The 19,226-nt window shown below is 37.9% G+C and overlaps 1 protein-coding gene across 6 annotated transcripts in view; it reads right to left on the bottom strand.

Moving 5' to 3' along the window:
* The window catches only part of pcbp4 (poly(rC) binding protein 4), an 85,118-nt gene that overhangs the window by 2,714 nt on the left and 63,178 nt on the right, over window positions 1–19,226 (bottom strand). For 2 of the 6 annotated variants that reach the window (XM_047810370.1, XM_027167825.2), the window contains 6 exons: window positions 16,980–17,054; window positions 13,556–13,627; window positions 10,656–10,697; window positions 9,476–9,554; window positions 7,513–7,568; window positions 3,567–3,736 (listed from right to left, as the gene is read on the bottom strand). In XM_047810370.1, coding sequence (XP_047666326.1) covers window positions 3,567–3,736; window positions 7,513–7,568; window positions 9,476–9,554; window positions 10,656–10,697; window positions 13,556–13,627; window positions 16,980–17,054 — 494 coding nt within the window. Of the gene's footprint in view, window positions 1–3,566; window positions 3,737–7,512; window positions 7,569–9,475; window positions 9,555–10,655; window positions 10,698–10,797; window positions 10,849–13,555; window positions 13,628–16,979; window positions 17,055–19,226 lie in introns of all 6 variants that reach the window. The other 4 variants (XM_027167828.2, XM_027167823.2, XM_027167824.2 and 1 more) reach the window with 4 other exon arrangements.

Here is a 19,226-nt window from a genome sequence, read left to right as displayed (position 1 = left end):
ACTCGGATATTCATGTAATCGAGTAGATGTTTCTGTAGTAGTTCTTTGTGCCATAAGGAAATAGTTACCCCAAAAAACAAGGCAGTGGCTACTGTTTATATAACATTCATTTTGTGTAAATAAATTGTTCATTTAGCATACAACATACTTTATTTGTCTTTTTTTTTTATTGTATTACAATGGACTTAACTGGCATGTACCTAGTAATATTGGTTTTGTCTCTGGTTATTAAAAAGACAAAATAAAATAATTAACCAATCTCAAACCGCACTTCATTTTACATCCCTATAGTTCCATGTAGTTACAGATGACCTACAAGTAAGAAATAAGAAAATGATAAACACTTCATGCAATTATGTTAAAGGAAATGAATCCAGGCCTGGGTCCTTGTATTTTCCTCTAACAGCAAGCTCTGGAGTGTTCTTTATCTTGCAGAGAATTTTCCAACAATTCCAATTTTTATTAAATGATGAAAGTCAGATCCTTTAATAGATCATAGTTTCATTTAATGTTACATGTAATGGAATATCTTCCCTGTTATCGGTTGCGGTGTAGCAGCTGTAAATGGTCCCTCCCTCAACAAATTTCTCTATTTAATGTTTAATGCTCATGTCTCAATAGTTAATGTAATATTAATCAATTTAATGCAATATTAATAACCAGTTCCTTACTGTACTGTAAAAAAAGCAAGAGCCAAGTGATTTTGCTAAGACAAATGATATCGGTTAAGGCAAGTTGTGACCTCGGTATTAAGATTTTAGTTGAAAATTAATTCAAAAATCTCCTTGTACTTTTATTATCGATATGATTTTGTGGGACGATTAAACTTTCTCAACTGGATGAACTCGTAGGTGGCCAAGTGACCACAATGAGATTACAGTAGATGGCATAACAAAGAAACCATAAAGATGGTTGTAGATTTTCTCTCCTGGATAGCATTAGGACCGCAATTTCTAAGAACGGTTTCGACTCAAGTCTCCATCTTTGAACACGTAATAACTTTGATGTGACACTTTAAGTTAAAACTATACATTATAAGTTTCTGTTAAGTTCCTCTCCCATTTGCGGCTGGTTCCTTTCAAGGTTCCTCATCTCTTGTAGTTTTTCCTTGCCACCTCTGGCTTACTTAATAAGGATAATATAATTTATCATACTAATAGATAATAAATTTATATAGTTCTCTAAATCTGCTTTGTGGCAATGTCTAGTGTTTAAAGTGCAATACAAAGAACACTGAACTTATACTTTGTAATTGTCTTCAAATTTGTAATAATGTCAGTTTTTATTAGATGGGATATCAAAACATATCACAAAACGGTCCTTCATCCAGACAGAACCTTAGTGTACTAAAGTTAATACTATGACATATTACGCATCTCAAAGCTCTTATAAAAAGCAAATACTGACCACTGAACACACTTTGTGTAATGGACTACATTTAGTGCAAAGGGAAAATGATGTACGTTTTATATCGAATCAGATAAAACTCGGACAAGACAAAAGTGTCCCGAAAACCAACGAGAAATTTGTTCCGTGCTGAATATGGAAAAGGATACGGAATGAATTAAAAAGGAGCTTATTATAAAGACTGACCGTGCAGCAGTCTGCTTGTTGAACACACCTGGGATGAGCCTCCATTTATTATTCATGAGTCATTCTGTACACCCGCTGATTCAGGATAGAGGCCTATAAATGTGCCACTGACATCTGATTATGTCTATGAAAATGAGTGTCTCCAGCAATGTGTGTGATTGTGTGAAAACTGTCAGAGTTTCTGTCAGAATACAGGAAACATTTCAGCTATATTGCACTGTAATCAGCTTACAGCAAACAAGCAGCGTAACACATTTCACTGACTCGCACTGAGCTATTATTATCATCAACGATTATTATATTTTGATGTGGATTTGATGTATGCTATTAAGCTATCTCTAGAAGACATCTGATGGTTCTTTTCATTCGCTCGAGTCGGTTATGAAATTTATTAGGTCGTCGCCTTACGTTAAAGCTGACGATACACCAGTAAACGCTGAAGCGTTCATGAAACCACGAAACTGTTTTTTGATCAAATTGGGACTCTCGACGGTATAAAATGCAGTCAGTGCACTCTAACAAGCCACCACCATTATTATTAAATAATTCCTCACTTAGGTGTCTTTTTAAATTGTCTTCTCCACTGTAGTAACACTATGTCTGTCATTCGAGGAACTACTGGGTACTATTTTGTGGCCTGTTTTTGGTTGTAAAGGTCCCAATTTGTGTCTAAAATCATCACAAAATGATCCTTATCCAAGAGTGTTTTCTCACTGCACATTCAGAATCAAGGACCGGCTTAAACAATAGCAGAACGTCTGCTGTTTCTGTATTTTTTTTTCCACCAAATGACAGTGATTGCCATAAAAATTACTGCATTTTTATCTTGGAAATTCAACGCAGATGAATTGTAAAATAAGCCGTTTGGTTAAAATTATTGATGAGGCTCATTTGAGGTGGTTTTAAAAAAAATGGTTTTAAAAATATCCTGAACAATAATGAGAAAAAATAACCATAATCTCGGTTTGTAACAATAGAGGCATCTGAAAGCTCTTCTATAGCAGAAAATTTTAAATTTGGAGTGACTAAGGCTTTGGGTTGCTGATTAAAAGTCCTAGGACTGCCAAGCTGCCACTATTGGGTCCTTGAGCAAAACACTTAATCAACCATCCAAGGAATCATTGGAACTCTCTCTCTCCTAATAAATGTACTGATCCTGGCAGCGATGTCACTCTAAACTGGTCGCTTGTGGGTGTTCTTATCTTTAGGATACTGCTGCTTTTTCACCGGTACACTGGTATGGCCAGGCTAGTGAGATATTCACACAAGCTAGCTAGGGAACGTATATAAATCCACCCACATCAGATTTCTTCCCGCTAAAAATAAAATCCTGAAGGAACTGCTTCTGCATAAAATGCATCCATGCGGTGCATCACTGTACGATCAGAACGAGCCTGAAACATCGTTTAGCTTTTAGCAATTTTCACCAAATTTTTAAAGGGATTGATGTAGCAAAAAGAAAGGTATTAAACACAGGGATTATCATTGGCTCTGGAGCTGAGAGTAGGAACTAAAGTGTAGAAGCAAAAAACATGGATAATGTTTAATAGTCATGGGGGAAGGGAACAGAAGTACAGTATACTACCAACTCTTGCTCCTATTGGTTAACAAAACGCTTCAGTTCTCTTTTGCATGGAGCTAAACTTTGCTGATATTTGTTGTGTCTTGCTACTGTATGTTGTGTTATCACTGCCATTCATCATCACTCAATGAAAATAAATGACTGAATATATTGCAGACGTTTTGTCTTGTTGCCACAAAAACAGCAGTCCAAGTCTCCTCAGGTACAAAAAAGCCATCCAGCAAAGAGCAAGCTATTGTATGGGATTGAGCCTAAAGTTCTGGTATTTTGTGCAGCGGAAAAACACCCAAGGGTAATATCAAGGCATGATGAAAATCAGCATATAGGTAACAATGGCTACCAATTTCTTGGCTCCACAGCTGAACTGCAGCCAAGCAGTTGTGGTGCTTACCAGGATGTGATGAGGTACTGCGCTAGGTTGATGCTGATTGGAGAGCCTGTGATGGTGACGTGTCTGTCACTGGTGCTGTCCAACTGACTGCCAATCTTGATTTGGGCGCCGGAAACCTGGCGGATCTCGTTGATTTTTGTACCTTGCCTGCCGATGATGGAACCAATCAGCTGTGAGGACAGAGAAGAACATAATGAAGGGAACCATACAAGGTGAAGTGGGAGAAAAAATTTTTTTGTTGGTGGGCATGGCCAATTTAGCACCTTGACTTTTTAGCATATGGCTGGTGAATTATAAATCCCTGTATTATTTACCTCTCATGGTTTTTAGGCAACAGACCTGAACTTTCTGGATGCAGTAGTGGGATTTTTTTGCTGCACAATTGGGATTAACTGAATATGATTTATTTATTTATTTTTTCTCACTGCAAATTCTGTTTCATATTTCATTAAGTGCATCTCGATCATTTGGGAACACTGTGTTGGTTGTAAACTTGTCAGAAGAATGATGCCAGCACTACAGACGGTACAGCAGAGACAGCTGAGTGTGACATTTTTCAATAACTGTGAGGACCTCAGTACACCGAGTAATACATTGGGCCTGAAAACAAAAAGCAGCTTTAGGTTTGAGACTCCTAATTATTTGGATGTCTTGGATTGATGATAGAGTATGTTCACAAGATGATGTCAATCAATCAAGTCTGGTCAGGGATCAAGGGATTCTTTGTTGTGACATGACACAAAGTGGTTCAGATTTAATCATCCAAAAATGTTGGTACTCTGTGGAGGTCCCTGATTTGGAAAATACATGTTTAAATCTTTTTTTTTTTTTTTTTTTTTAATAAAGAATAACTAATTCCTATTTCAACCTCTTCATCATCACCTCAAAATAACACTGTACCATGGAACCCTCTGGCTATGTTTTGGAGCCCTGCTTTCAAACTTGTGTACATCTGTTAACCTGCGGTGCTTTACTGTGTGAAGCAGATAGCCTGTCAAGTGTAGTCTACAAACTCCTCAATCTGCGTTTGACGGCAGCTCTTCAAACCGTGCAAAACAAGGCGCGTTCACTGGACGTGCTTCACTTCTCTGTGCCATTAAATGCCTATCGATCTTAGCATTGAAAACTTGGCGTCGAAGCCTGGATCAGATTCACAGTTTATCAGAACGTTTTCCAAAGCTCAGGGTCTGAATCGCAGGCTCTGAATGGTGCCGAGGAACTAATGTCAAGCTCGGACGATGAAAAAGTGACCCCATGCAGATGTGTTGGCGGGTTTTGGCAAGCGTTTGACAGACAGCTCCTTCTTTTTTTTTTTTTTAAATTTTGCTCACCCACTCTGTCGCTGTGTTCCTCCCTCGTGCTGTGAGTGGCTGAGCGTATCTCTGTGTGTGTTTTACCCACAGAACATTCCTTTCCTCACAAGTCATATGGCTGCTGCTGCTGAAGCTCCTGATTTGTCACACTGCTCTCCCTGGTGCCTGAGGCTATTAATGGCTCAGCTGAATATGTCGGTGTCTAAGTGCTTGGTGGAAGACCTCCAGGTCTTTCCGCTACCCCAGCAGGGTCCATCCTCATCCTATGCTTTTATGAAAAGCTGAATTATTCATCCACCCCATCCTCAAGACACAATAAACAGCATCTTCCACTCCCTATTTTTTGGTGTTTTTTTTTTACCCCTTAGCAGAAGTGTGCAAACTAAAAATTTTTTTGACTTATTTGCTTTGAAGATATTGCCACTATGGGGACAAATCACATCAGCCTGGGTAAATCCACCTCAAGTCCTAAACCAGCATTAGGTCTATTTTTGCCTGACCTTAATAATTTAAAAAAATCCAGGGAGAAAAAAAAAAAGGCCACGGCTCAGCAAAGACAAGGCCGCTCTCTCTGATCCTGCCGGTCTCGGCCAGGCCTTAGTCTTATAGACCTGATGTCTGTGCCGCTGGGTTCCCGAGAACCAGCTCTGATCCCTGTCTAATTGCCACATGTTCGTGAAAACCTAGTGGGGAGGGCTGCTGTGAAGAAGGAGCTTCTCTAGAGAGGAAGATGTGATTGCTTGTGATAAACAACTTCCTTCTGTCAGGCGTTTGATGTCTGTTTGATCTCGCCTTGGTGCAGAATCACTACACTGTGAGGCCATTTCAATAATATATGCCACGTTCTCGCTCTCTCTTTTTTTGGGGGGAATATGACTGTGGAAACATTCACATTTGATTCTGTTCGGAGGTAAACTTATGTTCTTTGAAGTTTGCGACACATTCGTAAAGGTTTATAAATCAGGTAGATTTAATATGACATTGCGAGTTAGGTCATGAATTTATCAGTAACAGTATTTTATCTGAAAGACAGAAACTGCATTATATTTATATTAATGCACTTGTTCTAATACTTTTATTGCTTCTAATTAGCAAACCTGAATGGATGTAGCGGCACATAATCTAATGACAAAAGGCAGTTAAAAGCTTTATTTAACACTTAACATTTACGTTTAACGTCTACATGGTCAGCACTTTGTCCCAGGCCATGGTGAAGCTGTACGGAATTATAGAGGATGATGTCTTTTGCTTATTTTTTCCATCTTATTAACTTCAAGAGCAAGCATTATTATTGGTTATAGCTGGTAGACGTGACAACAATGTCTGTTGTACTGTCGTACTCAGATCAGGTCAGGCTGCATCACACTTCCCTGTTATGGATTATTTTCCTTCCATTAACTGAGTTCAGATTTATTCGAAGATCCAGACAATTAACACCAGTTTTATTTTCTGACAAGGTCACCTGACCATTAACCTCATCAGCTTTTATATTCAGCTAATGAAATAACAAACAATTAGAAGTGTATTAAGAGGCTTTGGAGATGTGTTTAAGGCTGCGTACACTTCTGAAGCTAAAAGTGAGCATTGCATTGTCCTTGAAACTTCATTCTTTGCACTTGTTCACTTGTCTCATACCAATCCCAAGAATCCTTTCTGCTATGAAGCATGACTAATAAAAACCCAACACTGAATAACAACAGATTCTCCTCCCTGCCTGAGCGGAGGATCTTAAAATAGAAAAGCATTCGATGTACTGTTGAGGATGGGGCGGTTTGTTACAGGAGCTCTCGGCCAGGTCGGGAGCCAGTGGATTATCTAGTGGGCTCAGAGAGAGAGATCAGGGCAGGGGGAGCCCCGTCGCACAGCCATGACGCACCCATTAATGTTCTCCGGGCTTCGATGACAGAATGAAGAGTTGCTTTTCTCTACACTCTGTTTTGACAGCAGCACTGTGACAAAGTACATTAGCTGATGTGGCTAGATCGAGCCCAACTGAAGCGCCTCTGAAAGAAGCGAATCGGGGTAAAAGGTGGACGGACGGACGGACGGATGAACAAACTGACGTCTATTTGTCTCGACAGGTTACATAATGAAATATGAAAAGCTAGATGAAGGATATTGGAATGCCTTTAAGGGCTGCGTCGCTCTTTTATGAGTTATGAACAGCCAGAAACGATCACCAACAAGCCCATGGGTGCATGTCAATGTGTCTTCTGCATTAATATATTAAACAAACCCACCACCAGATATTTGATGTATTTTTTTTTCCCGCTGGATTTGATATTGCTTATTATTTGTGTCGGATCCTTCTTATAATGCTTGTCTGAGTCGAGTTGATATTTATATAGCATGAGCTCTTTCAGACCGCATTACAATTCAAACCACATTACAACGCAAACATGCACCTTTCAGGCTACGCGGGAACAGACTACCTCTTCAGCTCGTATGCCAGGTAAAATAAAGCTGTGCTTTAAAACCACATGGCTGCAGTTTCAATCCTCCCAAATTGCAGATAGTAAAGACAGGCAGCCTCGTTAGCGGAGACTGTAACTAAATTACAGCTGTAAAAAATGAAGCCACAAATGTATCACGTGCACCAAAAAAGTGTGAAAATGTAAGCATGCAGCTCTTACGTCGTTTGGAATGAGGAGCTCCTGCGATGCTGTCTGGGTGCTGGTGTCCATGCCTGCTGAGAAAGAGGAGCGATATGGAGTTAACACAGCTCAGGATAGTAAACTCGATTGCATTTTGCAACTCTAAACAATTCCACCTTTCCCTTCACCAGCAATCGCTCATTACTTCATCCTGGCATGAAGCTGATATCTTGGGCTTCTGAAATGCCCTGGATGAAACATGATGGATGCCGGTCCTTCTTATTTCTGTCTGACAAGCTGAAAGAAAATTCTCAGCTACAGTGAGGTCTTTGTTTGATGAGGTTTAGTATGGATGTGATGGATTTGTCTTTATTTTCTAAGTGTTTGGTTGAAGAAACCTTCCTCAGGGGTCTTATAGAGTAGGTAATGCATGTTATTTTTCATTGTACAAGATTCAGTTCCCTAGAGAAGGAGCTGAGGAGCATTTAGCAAGGCCTGCTGGATTCAGGAGCAAAGAAAATTGCACCTACTCGTTTGTGTGAGTAACAAATGAAGCGTTAAACCAAGATTGTACATTTTAGATTGACTTTAATGACAGGGTGTCATCATGAAAGTCAAACCAACTTGTTTTTTAGGCAGAGAACAGAACACTTTACTGGTATGTCGGTGGTCCGTTCCATCAACGGAGACTGAAAAATTGACTTATGGGACATTTTCAATCAGTATAAAGAAATTAATTCTATAAAATGATATAAAATGACTTATGACACTGTTGACTTTTGAGTTTGAGATGGTTTTCACTCTGTTGGGATAAACTTGTGTAACACCATCAAATTTTAGGTAGATCTCAGAGTAGAAATGGGTTTGATATTGAACAGTTACTTTGAAGGTAAAAGCATTTGTGTGAAATATAAACTAGGTGAAATTCAAAGAAATTTCGAACATGAGTACAACAACACAGAAGCAAATTCCATTTTTGAAGCCTGTTAAAAGGAGTTAAAAAGAGCACTTCCCCTAAATATTCCTCATCTACAATTCAAAGAATTACGAAGTTGGTATTATATGCAAAGAACGACTTCTTTTGGCTTGATACATTTGCTACTGTCTGCTGATCTACCTGGATGTACTCCTAGTCGCATTCGTCTGACTCCACTTCCGCACATCTTATCTAAACCGGGCCCTCAGCCAGCTCTTGTAACCGTCAGGAGCCCTTTTTAATAGACTGAAACACTGCCTTGACTGATGAGCTTTTTACCTCTAACATAATCGAATTCCTCAGCCATCTCATGAGAGGGATATGCTCTCCAAGCTTCGGTTAGCAAGACGAGGGCTACCATTGTGCTTGCTTCCGACGCACGGAAATTGCTTCGAGGCTTTTTTCCCCCTCCGTCTTTTTCGGCAAGCCAAAGTGCTTATTTAACATAATGCTTAACGGTTGGTGCTGTACAAAAGGGCTTGCTCGAGGGGGGAAAAAGCCTTGCTACTAAACAAACATATTGGATCCCTAGACATGGTGAGAGATGTCCCAGAATTGATGGACAAAATGGGGTTAATATCCTAAGTCTGCTGGTCTCTGGAGAATCAGAAGATCCTTAGGCTTGGCTGGAAATTGGAAACAGGCTTTAAAAGCCTCTGGTGCTTACTGTGAAATCCCAGCCAGGCTTGGCCCTATTTTACCCAGGTCTAATCTACACGTACCATATGGCCAATGGAGTACAGGTGCAGTGGCAATGCTGAGAGACACTGCTGGGAGGTTCAGTGGACATAATTTCTGTTTGCAGGTGTTTTAATGTGAGACGACTTCTGAAGATACTGCCAACCATGATAATTTATTTAGTCGAGAGTTTTGAGAGACTTTCAATTGGATTTCAATATTAGAACACTACTGTGTTCATAGGAAAATAGGGCCAAGCACCTTCCAGTGTTCCATACAGACAGACCATCTTAAAGATCTTTCTCTCAAGCTTTTTCTTTGCTGCTCTACAAAACTGGGCAAACCTACCAGGCAGGACGGCTGTAGCTGCTGGCTGAGCGATTGGGGTCAAACCTTGTTGCATGGACAACTGGTGCAGCTTGGCCAGCTGAGAAAGACATACATAGGGAAAAAGACGAATAAATCATTAAATGTAAGTGAAGTACTAATTACGAGAAAATAAGGTTTTAACAAGATTTTGCCAATGAAAGGGTTCTATAATGCTTTTTATCAGTACACCAGAGTTCTGTTCCACCAATTGACTTATGACATTTTCAATCAGTATATATATATATATATAAGATTTTTTTTTCCTCAGAGAAAAGAAATGGATTTGAAATCACCATTTACTTTAAAGATATACTCATTTGTGTGAAAATTCCTAAAGCCCTGAGTGTCTTCTTTCCTATTAGCCATTAACCACCACTGTAGAGGATGACATACAGAAATACAATGCTGAACATGGACACGGCAAAACAACAAATTCCAAAAAAAGGTCTGGTAAAAAAATGAGTTAATCAAGTTTTTTCTCATATAGGCTACATGACCATGCTGTCATGGCACAAATCTTTAGATAACATCCTAACCATTTACATTTGTACCACAAAGAAATAAAAATGTTTCACAAATGCTTGCTTTATGTGGATGGATCTATCTAGTTGAAAAATACTACATCTTGTATTGCAGAACCAAACAAGGATCATGAGCCAAAATTTTCTTTAGGTTTTTTGCTGGTATGACATTGAACCTCTGACTGACTTACTTTTAATAGTGTATAAATGATAACATCCAAATAATAGTAGTTAGGCAACTAAAACTGTCAAATTTGGAACTCCCTATGAGTCCTTTTTTATATTCTTGAGTAAACCTTCTGAGAAACCTTTTTCTGAACAAGTTTGATCTAGATCTCAGCATGTTATTATTAAGTTAACTAATAATAACTGACCATTTTGAACCTACGGTAATTTTATGAACAATATATGCATAATTTATCTATAAAGCAAACTGTGGTCAGATTTTGCTTGTATAAAAAAACTGTGCAAGTTATAAAACTATCAACAAATGAGGACCTTCACGTAACCATAACAGTAACATTTAGAACCATTCACATGAAATAAGTTACAAATTTGGTGAAATTCAACTGAACTGATTTAGCCATTTCATAAAAGTATCATTGTAAGTACGGAGCAAGAATATCCACAGCTCTTACCTCTGAATGTGGAATGCCATATTGGTTCTGTACAGTGTATGCCTGCAAGAGGGGAAAAACATGTGTTTTTAAAGTATCTTACACTTCATGCGTTTCACCTACTTGAGGTTTAAGGCTGAAGCAAAGCTTGTGTTCTTCACACCTGAACCACTGCTATTAGTGAAGCGCAAAGCTTCAAGACGGCATTGTGTCTCTGAAGAGTTTTACTTTCGAACCGAAAGAACTTGCGAATTCGGGCCTTGGCATTAAAGAAGATGTGAGGCTCAGTTAGCAGAGTGCTAAAGAGAGTGCTACGTGCTATTCCCAGAGGCTCTCTTGTATAAGCCTGTTTAAAAGTTTAAACATACTGCAGAGGAAAAGTGAGTGGGAGGAAGAGCAGGAAGGAGAAGAAGAAAGTGGAAAACCAAGAGGAGCGATGGGAAGACTGCACAAGAGGAAGAGAAGGGAAGAAAATACAAAAAGCTAGTGATGCGCAAATTATAGGTCATGCCACAGGAAAAGCATGGCGTGTGTTACCGAGTGCTGTGTTTAATAAGAGCAATCAGTCACAAGTTTTAAGGGAAAAAAAGAGCGGTCTAGGGAAAGAAGAGACTCCTTTTCTTCAATTTCAAATACATCTGTGCTTTTTTTTTGCTTTAATGTCGTGCTATATAAAACCTGTTCTAGTGGCACAATCATGGAATTCAGTTCACCTTGTGGAAAAATGCTGTGGGTGGAGAGGGGAGGTGTGTGAACAGTGGGCGGAGTTTGGCAATTCTGCCTAGCGATAAGAAGCACTTCCTATCACCTAGCGGAAATCAACAACACTGGCTTCTCTGAACCAGTTTCATCTATGTTAAGTAAGGGGTTTGGTTTTCCTTCCAAATATCCTGCTGGCTTGAATTAGCTAAAATAAATAACACCCTAGATATTCAAGGTGCATTCCATGGATAATTTGTCTAACTCACCAATATTACATTTGATCATCAATGAAGCCAAAAATGTAAATATAAGTTAATGTAATAACAGGTTTATTTACTTATTTTTTTATACCATTACTGCGGACTCGGTTACCATAACCAGATACATGTGATGTGCCATAATATATGATAATACATTCGTTTATTAGAATGTTACCTCTAGTTCTCTTTACCAGTAAAAGACAAGACAAGTTAGGGATCGGAAAGAAGGACACTCCTGTTGAACGATTTCATTTAATTACTTCACTCTCTCTTGCTCTCTTACTTTCTCGTGTCTCACAGTGCCCTCGTAAATAGTGTCTAAAGTATTTATAGGAACACTTAATGCACTATAATCCCACTCAATTCTCTTTTGCTAACACACACAGACACAGTCTCCTATGGAACCCTCATTAGTAGGAGATGTTCTGTTGGTGATGCTCCCCAATTTCCCTAACAATTTACGTGAGTGTGTTGGCTCACAGGTGAGACAGAAATGTTTTTGCTCAACATCCCTGTTTTATTCTTTCTGTGTTTGTGTACATATGTACGTCAACACAGGTCATATGCCTCCACTGTTTTAGCTCTAGTCAGATAAGAACTTCAAAATCACACTAATCCCTCTCACACACACAAACATGGAGACAAGAGGGCACCTGGCCTTGATATTCGGCACCCCTCAGCTCTCAGCGTGCTAAGCTGTTGACTGTGGAATAGCTGATTTTTATCACTAACCAGGACTTTAACGCTGAACATCCTGATATCACAGAAGATGCAGTCTTTTTTTTTGTCAAAAAGTAAGTCTGGCTGATTGAAAACCTGACTGGAGGTTATATAGCATGTTGACTAGCAATCTAGCTAATATTCTTATTTATATTTTGGTTTGGTGTATTTATGCTAAACATGAACATAAACATTGCCACAAAACTTTACTTAGTGATCCATGAATAAGGCTGTGTGTATGTGCAGGTGTATATTTTGTAATTCATGACACTTCATATATAAAACAGTCATTTGTCCCTGAAGCACAGCAGAAGTTCAAAAAGGAGCTCAATCTGTTTTAAAACTTACGATTCGTCAAGTTGCAAACAAACCCAGCAAGAATGCTAGATTGCTCCACACCTCTAGGGCAAAATACTGAGAAGAATGTGAAATGTTTGCAGATGCTATAAATCATTCTCAAGGACTATACATATACTTCAGCCAAAAAAATGTAATGCTACTATATCTGCACTTACAAAAGGAGTTGTTTGGTGTCTGAAGTTTGAAGTGCTTTTCGTACTGTAGCTACAAGGCTAATAAAGCTGCTATCTAGGAGAAGCTAACAGATACGACTAAATACTTACACAATAATTTAAAAATATACAAGCAGTGATGTATATTTTTAAAGTGGTTTCTGACACTGTGCAACAGACAGGTATAAGTAAATAAGAGTTAAAAACAAAACAAAAAAGTTCAAATGAGTGGTGGTGGCCATTTTGAAGAGGAGTGTTACTGAGCACACAGTAGTGAGGTAGCCATGTTGATTATGCAAGATGCAATTTACATGATGATATTGTTCCAATTTGACTGTAGGCGTTATAGGTTAATGAATTTAAAGGTTTTTTTTTTCATTTGCTAGCAATTTTAGCCTTGTAGCTCTTGCTCAATTCTAAAGAACCAGACACAAAATTGTCCTGGCTGTTTGATACTAGCTGAGGATTGTGCCTTTCATGTCAAAATATAAATAAAGCCATGCGCAAAACCTAAAGGAAAATGAAAACCAAAGAAAAAAAAGAAAGAGTGCTGTCATTCTCCCTGGCTCAAGAGCAAGTCTGGTTGCAACATGCGACATGTAGCATGGCAGGAGAACAAACCCCGTCTCCATGCACTGAGGCAGTTCTACTAATAATAATTACCGTCAAGATGCAGCGGCAAGCTAGTTGCCCATCTGATTACATCCGTCATTAATGTGATACTCACTTGTTGCAGATCCAGAGCTCCCTGAGCCACTGAGAAAAGAGGGTGAGACCCAAACTCAGAAGCTTCGAAAACCTTAAAGAGGCAGACGGGGACAGAGACACACAAACCATTTGCATATCATTGCCACAAGCCATATTTATTTATTTATTTTTTTAAGGTGCATTTGTATGATGGCCATACGAAGTAAAGCAGATAAACATTTGTCTCGCACCGCCAAACTTGCTGCTTCTCTGATTAGTTAATATTATTTTTTTGGCACCAGCAAGTGACTCAAAAACCAGTTTTAATGATGATGAATATTCATGAGTCTGATTGATCACGCGCAAGAGTGCTGCTAACGAACAGTCATGCCAGGGTAGATAAACATTACAGCCATTCTACTTTAGCATAAACGATAAGTTAAAAAGATGCTCGATCATTCTGGAGGTTAAACAATTACAGGAGAGTTAGTGTGGGATGAAAAGTGCCGATATTCTTGTAACATGATGCGTCGGGAAATTTTTGCTCTTACAGTAAAGGATAAGAAACTGTTCCCTTCCTTGTTGCCATGATATACTGTAAGGTAGAACTTATAGTATACACTGTATAATACAGTATCATTTACACTGAACCGAAATGTATCAAGCATAAATAAAATCAGTTCATTTTATTTGTATAGCGCTTAACAATTGTGTCAAAGCAACTTTACATAAGTATAGAAACGGAATAAATGTTTAAAGTTTAAAATGAAGCTACTATCGAATCAGAATGCCAACAGTGCTTGTCAGTCAATCTCAGGTAATCCGAAAATTTGTTTGTGCTTACGTCCCTCTAATACCTCCAATAACAATATCTCTAACATCTATCTCTAATGAGCAAGTCTGAGGTGATGGCGGTGAGGAAAAACTCCCTGAGATGATATGAGGAAGAAACCTTGAGAGGAACCAGGGTCAGAAAGGAACCTCATCCTCATGGGTGACACTCTACAGTAAATAATGTCAACGTAAATAATGTCCTTTCTACAACAGTTTATATTTGAGTGGAATTAAGCAAACAAGAGCCCCTGAGGAACTAATAGCTCACTGTCATTGAGTCTGAAACCAGACCAATACTGTGAGGGACAGTGGGAATGATCACACTCTGATTCAGTCCCAGTGTGAAAACCAGCTTATTATGTATCTCCAGTCTAGAAAGGTGTCTATAGCTTAGTGTCCTTTTAAAGATAATTATGATCCAGTTACATTTTGTTTTTTAATTTTCCCATTTTAATTTTGTTTTAAATGTACATTATATTGATATTTTCTTGTTTACAAACACATGTACTTTAAAGGTATAAGAGCTAAGGCAACAAGAAAGGTATATAGTAGTGTGTTTTATATGGCCACAGTGAATAAAACTAGAAAGTGTTATAAAGAAAATTGTTTAGGGACTGTCCCAAAACTGTCCCTGTCTCCATACACAGGGGAAATGAACACTTTTTCACAAAATGTGTTCCAATAAAATTTTTTTTATATTTTAGTCATTTTCTTCTGCTCATTCACTTTGATTTTGTAGATGAATAAAAAGAAATACTTAAATATATATATATATTTCTGAAAGCATTCTTACTTTACAGCATTTCTTATATAGATCTTTTTTCTAGAACATTCTCGTGACTGGATCTCACACATTACACACAAATCTGTGTGATTACAAATAAATCAAACATGTAGAGAATGATTAGCAAATAAAGGAAAAAAAAGGCACCTGATATATGGAGTCTTTCGGATTTACTGATTTAAATACAGCATGTCCATGATGTAACAACAGAATATCGGCACATTCCTAAACACAGAGACTTTTTCCCTTGAAATCAACATTAATATTATTCAAACCCAAACCAATATCCAAGAAACCGTAAGTTTAAAACTGACTTAAAGGGACACCAATAACATCTTGACTGATTTACAGCTTCTATATTCATGAATTTTGTCCAAATCCTGCTGGTTTTAGAGAAAAAAAAAGTCTCGTAGCTAGAACATTATTTTTCTTTTATTCCATCATTTATCAAAAACGAATACAAAATTTTATTCACATACAGATTATTGAAAAGTGACTAAATCATTTAGAGCTGTTTGGGGTTGAAAAGCATTAAAGTGGAGATCTGAAAACCCTGTTAAGACACTGCATCGTTTATTTACACGAACGCTCCTCAAACAGTGTTAAACCATGTTCTTTACTACAGACATGGTCTATTCCATGTTCCTGAGGAGTCTGGACAATGTCTTTGATTGAAAAAAAGTAGAGATGATGAGCAGATTGCTTTTTCACTTTAATTAATGAATACTCACTCTTAATGAGTATTACGATGAATCAGTTCTCATGATGATTCATGTTCTCATTATAGCTGTTCATTTTCCATTACTGATATGTAAGGAGTAAAACACAACAGGCTGTGGCGTGATGGGAAAATAGTCAACAGTAGGGTAGTGTGATGTGGTGACAAACTGATGCGGTGACTAGTTGATTATTTTCAAAAACTGCACAATTTAAAAAAATAAAAATAAAAATCATTCTTCTCACACCACAGCGGTTTGACAGTTCTTATAAAGAATGTCACTTTTTCATTTATAGTTGTGGATAAAAAATGTCCTCGAAACATCATCGTTCCTGTGATCCCTTGTTACAGAGACTATAAACAGTCCCTCACCGGCGTCACTTCTTTTTTTTCTTGAACAAAATAAGAGAAAAAAAAATGCAACTTATCCTACATCCTGAAAACTTTCCAGTGTAAGAAAACTTAAAGAAACAGGTGTTGCCACTGGAGACTCATTCCAAAACGTTACACGATCGTCTCCTCACACACACGACAAAACAAAAAATAATAATAATAATAATTTGCCTATTATTATAGGAAGGCGAATGAGCTTTCTGATATAAAAAAAAGTGTTTCCAAACATCCTGACCAATCAGAATGAAGAATCCAACAGTGGAATGAAACAAAACAAACCACTCCTAGTAGTGAACTATGTAGTTTATACCATCACACACTTTATGGTAAAAGTATGTGCACACCTGACTATTAAAACTCGCTCTAGATAATAACATCCACACCTTTGGGAAGGCTTACCACCAGATGTTGGAGTGTGGTTGTGGGGATTTGTGATCATTCGGCTATAAGAGCATTAGTGCACTCACGTATTGAGGCCTGGGGTTCAGTCGGCTTTCCAGTTTATCCCAAAGGTGTTCAGCGTGTTTGAGTCAATACCATCTGTAGCCATCGCATATGCAAGACATGGCATAGCTCCAATCTGGAGAAGCCTCACGTTATGGGTGTGATTATCAGGTGTCCATATACTTTAAGACATATAATGTTTTAAATATTGTGTCAGCATAGGACTGGGTAACACTGAGTGGTGTTAGTCTTATGGCTCTACCGGAGTTTTATAAGCAGTGAAATTCTCACCTGATTTCCAGAGAGCAGTACCGCCCCGGGTAAGGGGCTAGGGCGGTATGGAATTGTCGCACCTTTTGGAGGTGACTACAGGAGACAAGAAAAAAATAAGAGATTTAGACAATGGATTATACATTTTCTTGGCTTTCCAGAGTTATCAAGCAGAACTGACTATACGGTTGAGAAACTCTAACATTTTCAATTATGTACATATTATTATTAAGCAAGGATTAAACAGGCAAAATCTACTGAGAATAAAATCTAGCCGTGGAAAAACGAGACAAATTCGAACAGAGAGCCTAAAGTTTAAATAAGCTAATAAGTAATGATGATAAATAAAAGATTCCATTAAGATTAAGTGAAGCATAAGGAAAGTCAAATAAAAAGGAGAAAAAAATGGTCATTTATTATAATAAAATGACAGCTTATTAATAATAAGACCACCCTTACCAAACCTAATCAGTTAGGACGGAAATCAGGCTTTAATTTTATGGGCACAGATTGTCAAGGACATTTGTTCATTGAAATGCTTGTGGTGAGGCTAAGGTAAATTGCTACATGTCTTGGTGCTTTTTTCCCTTTTCTCTCTCTGCACTTCACACTTTTTACATGTAGTCTTATGGGAGGCAGCCACACGGTGGGTAGAATGCAGCTGCTTTATAAAAGATCTGCTGCCTGTGTTTTTGGTCACAGAGGAGCTTCCAATGTTGAAAAAAGTTCAACTTTTCAGAAGAGTGAAGAGTGACATGAAGCACATTTTATTTATTTATTTACGTTTTATTTTTTATAAAGCATCCGACCAATCAAATTTCAAGTCAGTAAGCAATAGAAACAAACATGCAGTATAAAGTACTAGATCTCTCTCTCTCTTTTACACACACACACACACACACACACACACACACACACACACACACACACACACACACACACACACACACACACACACACAGAGAAAATGATAATTTTTCACCATATATTTTCCACTGGATATGTGTACATATGTATACATGGCAATATTCCAGCAGTGCAATATAACTAAAGGAAACTCTGGTGTTACACCATGACTTGTGTAACTTGACGTAATCTAACGTAATCTAATCTAGATTAGATTACTAGGCTACAGAAGTTAGTTAGTTAATTAATACCAGACAAAACAGCAAACACAAAATAGAGTAAAAAAACAAAACAAAAAACAAAACAGCTGATAAGCACAAAATACAAAAGTTTCAAAGATGGCAGAGATGCAGCATGGTACCAGACTCTGAAGTTGTCTTTATTTCATTCTACTGGCGAGACCGCAGACTGATGTGCCTGTATTACCTTAATGAGCAGAAACGCTGACAAGCCGAACACAAATGCAATGTGCTTATCGATCAGCTCTTCAGTGCATTACTTAGGAACGGCCCATTATCTTTAAGCAGGAAGCCATTTGCTCAGATTATTCGCTGCATATTGTTGAGACTCAGGATGCTCGCTAATGGTAGTGCCGTATAATGCATTTGCAAAAAAAAAAAGTTAGAGGTGAACAAAGACACTGAAAATGATCCATCTTGTCTATCTATACTTATATTTACGTTTTATATATCTCGTGTGTGTTCTTTGACAAGGGCAGAAAATGTATTCTTATAAAATGCTCACTGATGAAATGGCTGAAAGTGACTTATTACTTACTGTATGTACTCACAAACGTAGTAAAATCGCTTCAAGCCATGAAAACTATATTAAATGAAAACAATCAAGGCCTTTTTTATGAATAGACCAGGCCAAGTGTAGAGGTAACATCCTACCAGTTACAGTGTGCATTTATTTGGACTGGTATTATCATTCGATAAGAAATGCTTGCAGATGACAGACAGACAGATGATGTGGATAGACACTGCCGATGTGATGATAAAGCTATTTTTTTCGATGTATTTTTTTTCCAATATAACTAAATATGAGATATGCAAGGACAAGCAATTGAGTAGATAGATAGATAGATAGATAGATAGATAGATAGATAGATAGATAGATAGATAGATAGATAGATAGACAGATACTGTAGATAGATAAATAGATAAATAGAGGGATACTGTAGATAGATAGATAGATGGATGGATGGATGGATGGATAAACCAGAAAAATTATATGTGTGTGCATTATGTACATTGTATGTACAACAGTAGCCAGGGTAATGTACAGTGTATGTACAGATAATGTGTATGTATATGGAGGTAAATATATTTTTAGAGTTAGAGTCACACAGGAAACGTTCTA

The sequence above is a fragment of the Tachysurus fulvidraco genome, chromosome 2 (genome assembly GCF_022655615.1).
Source record: "Tachysurus fulvidraco isolate hzauxx_2018 chromosome 2, HZAU_PFXX_2.0, whole genome shotgun sequence".
Classification (NCBI taxonomy): domain Eukaryota; kingdom Metazoa; phylum Chordata; class Actinopteri; order Siluriformes; family Bagridae; genus Tachysurus; species Tachysurus fulvidraco.
The sequence above is the reverse complement of the archived record's forward strand: the minus strand, read 5'-3'. Positions and strand labels throughout refer to the sequence as shown.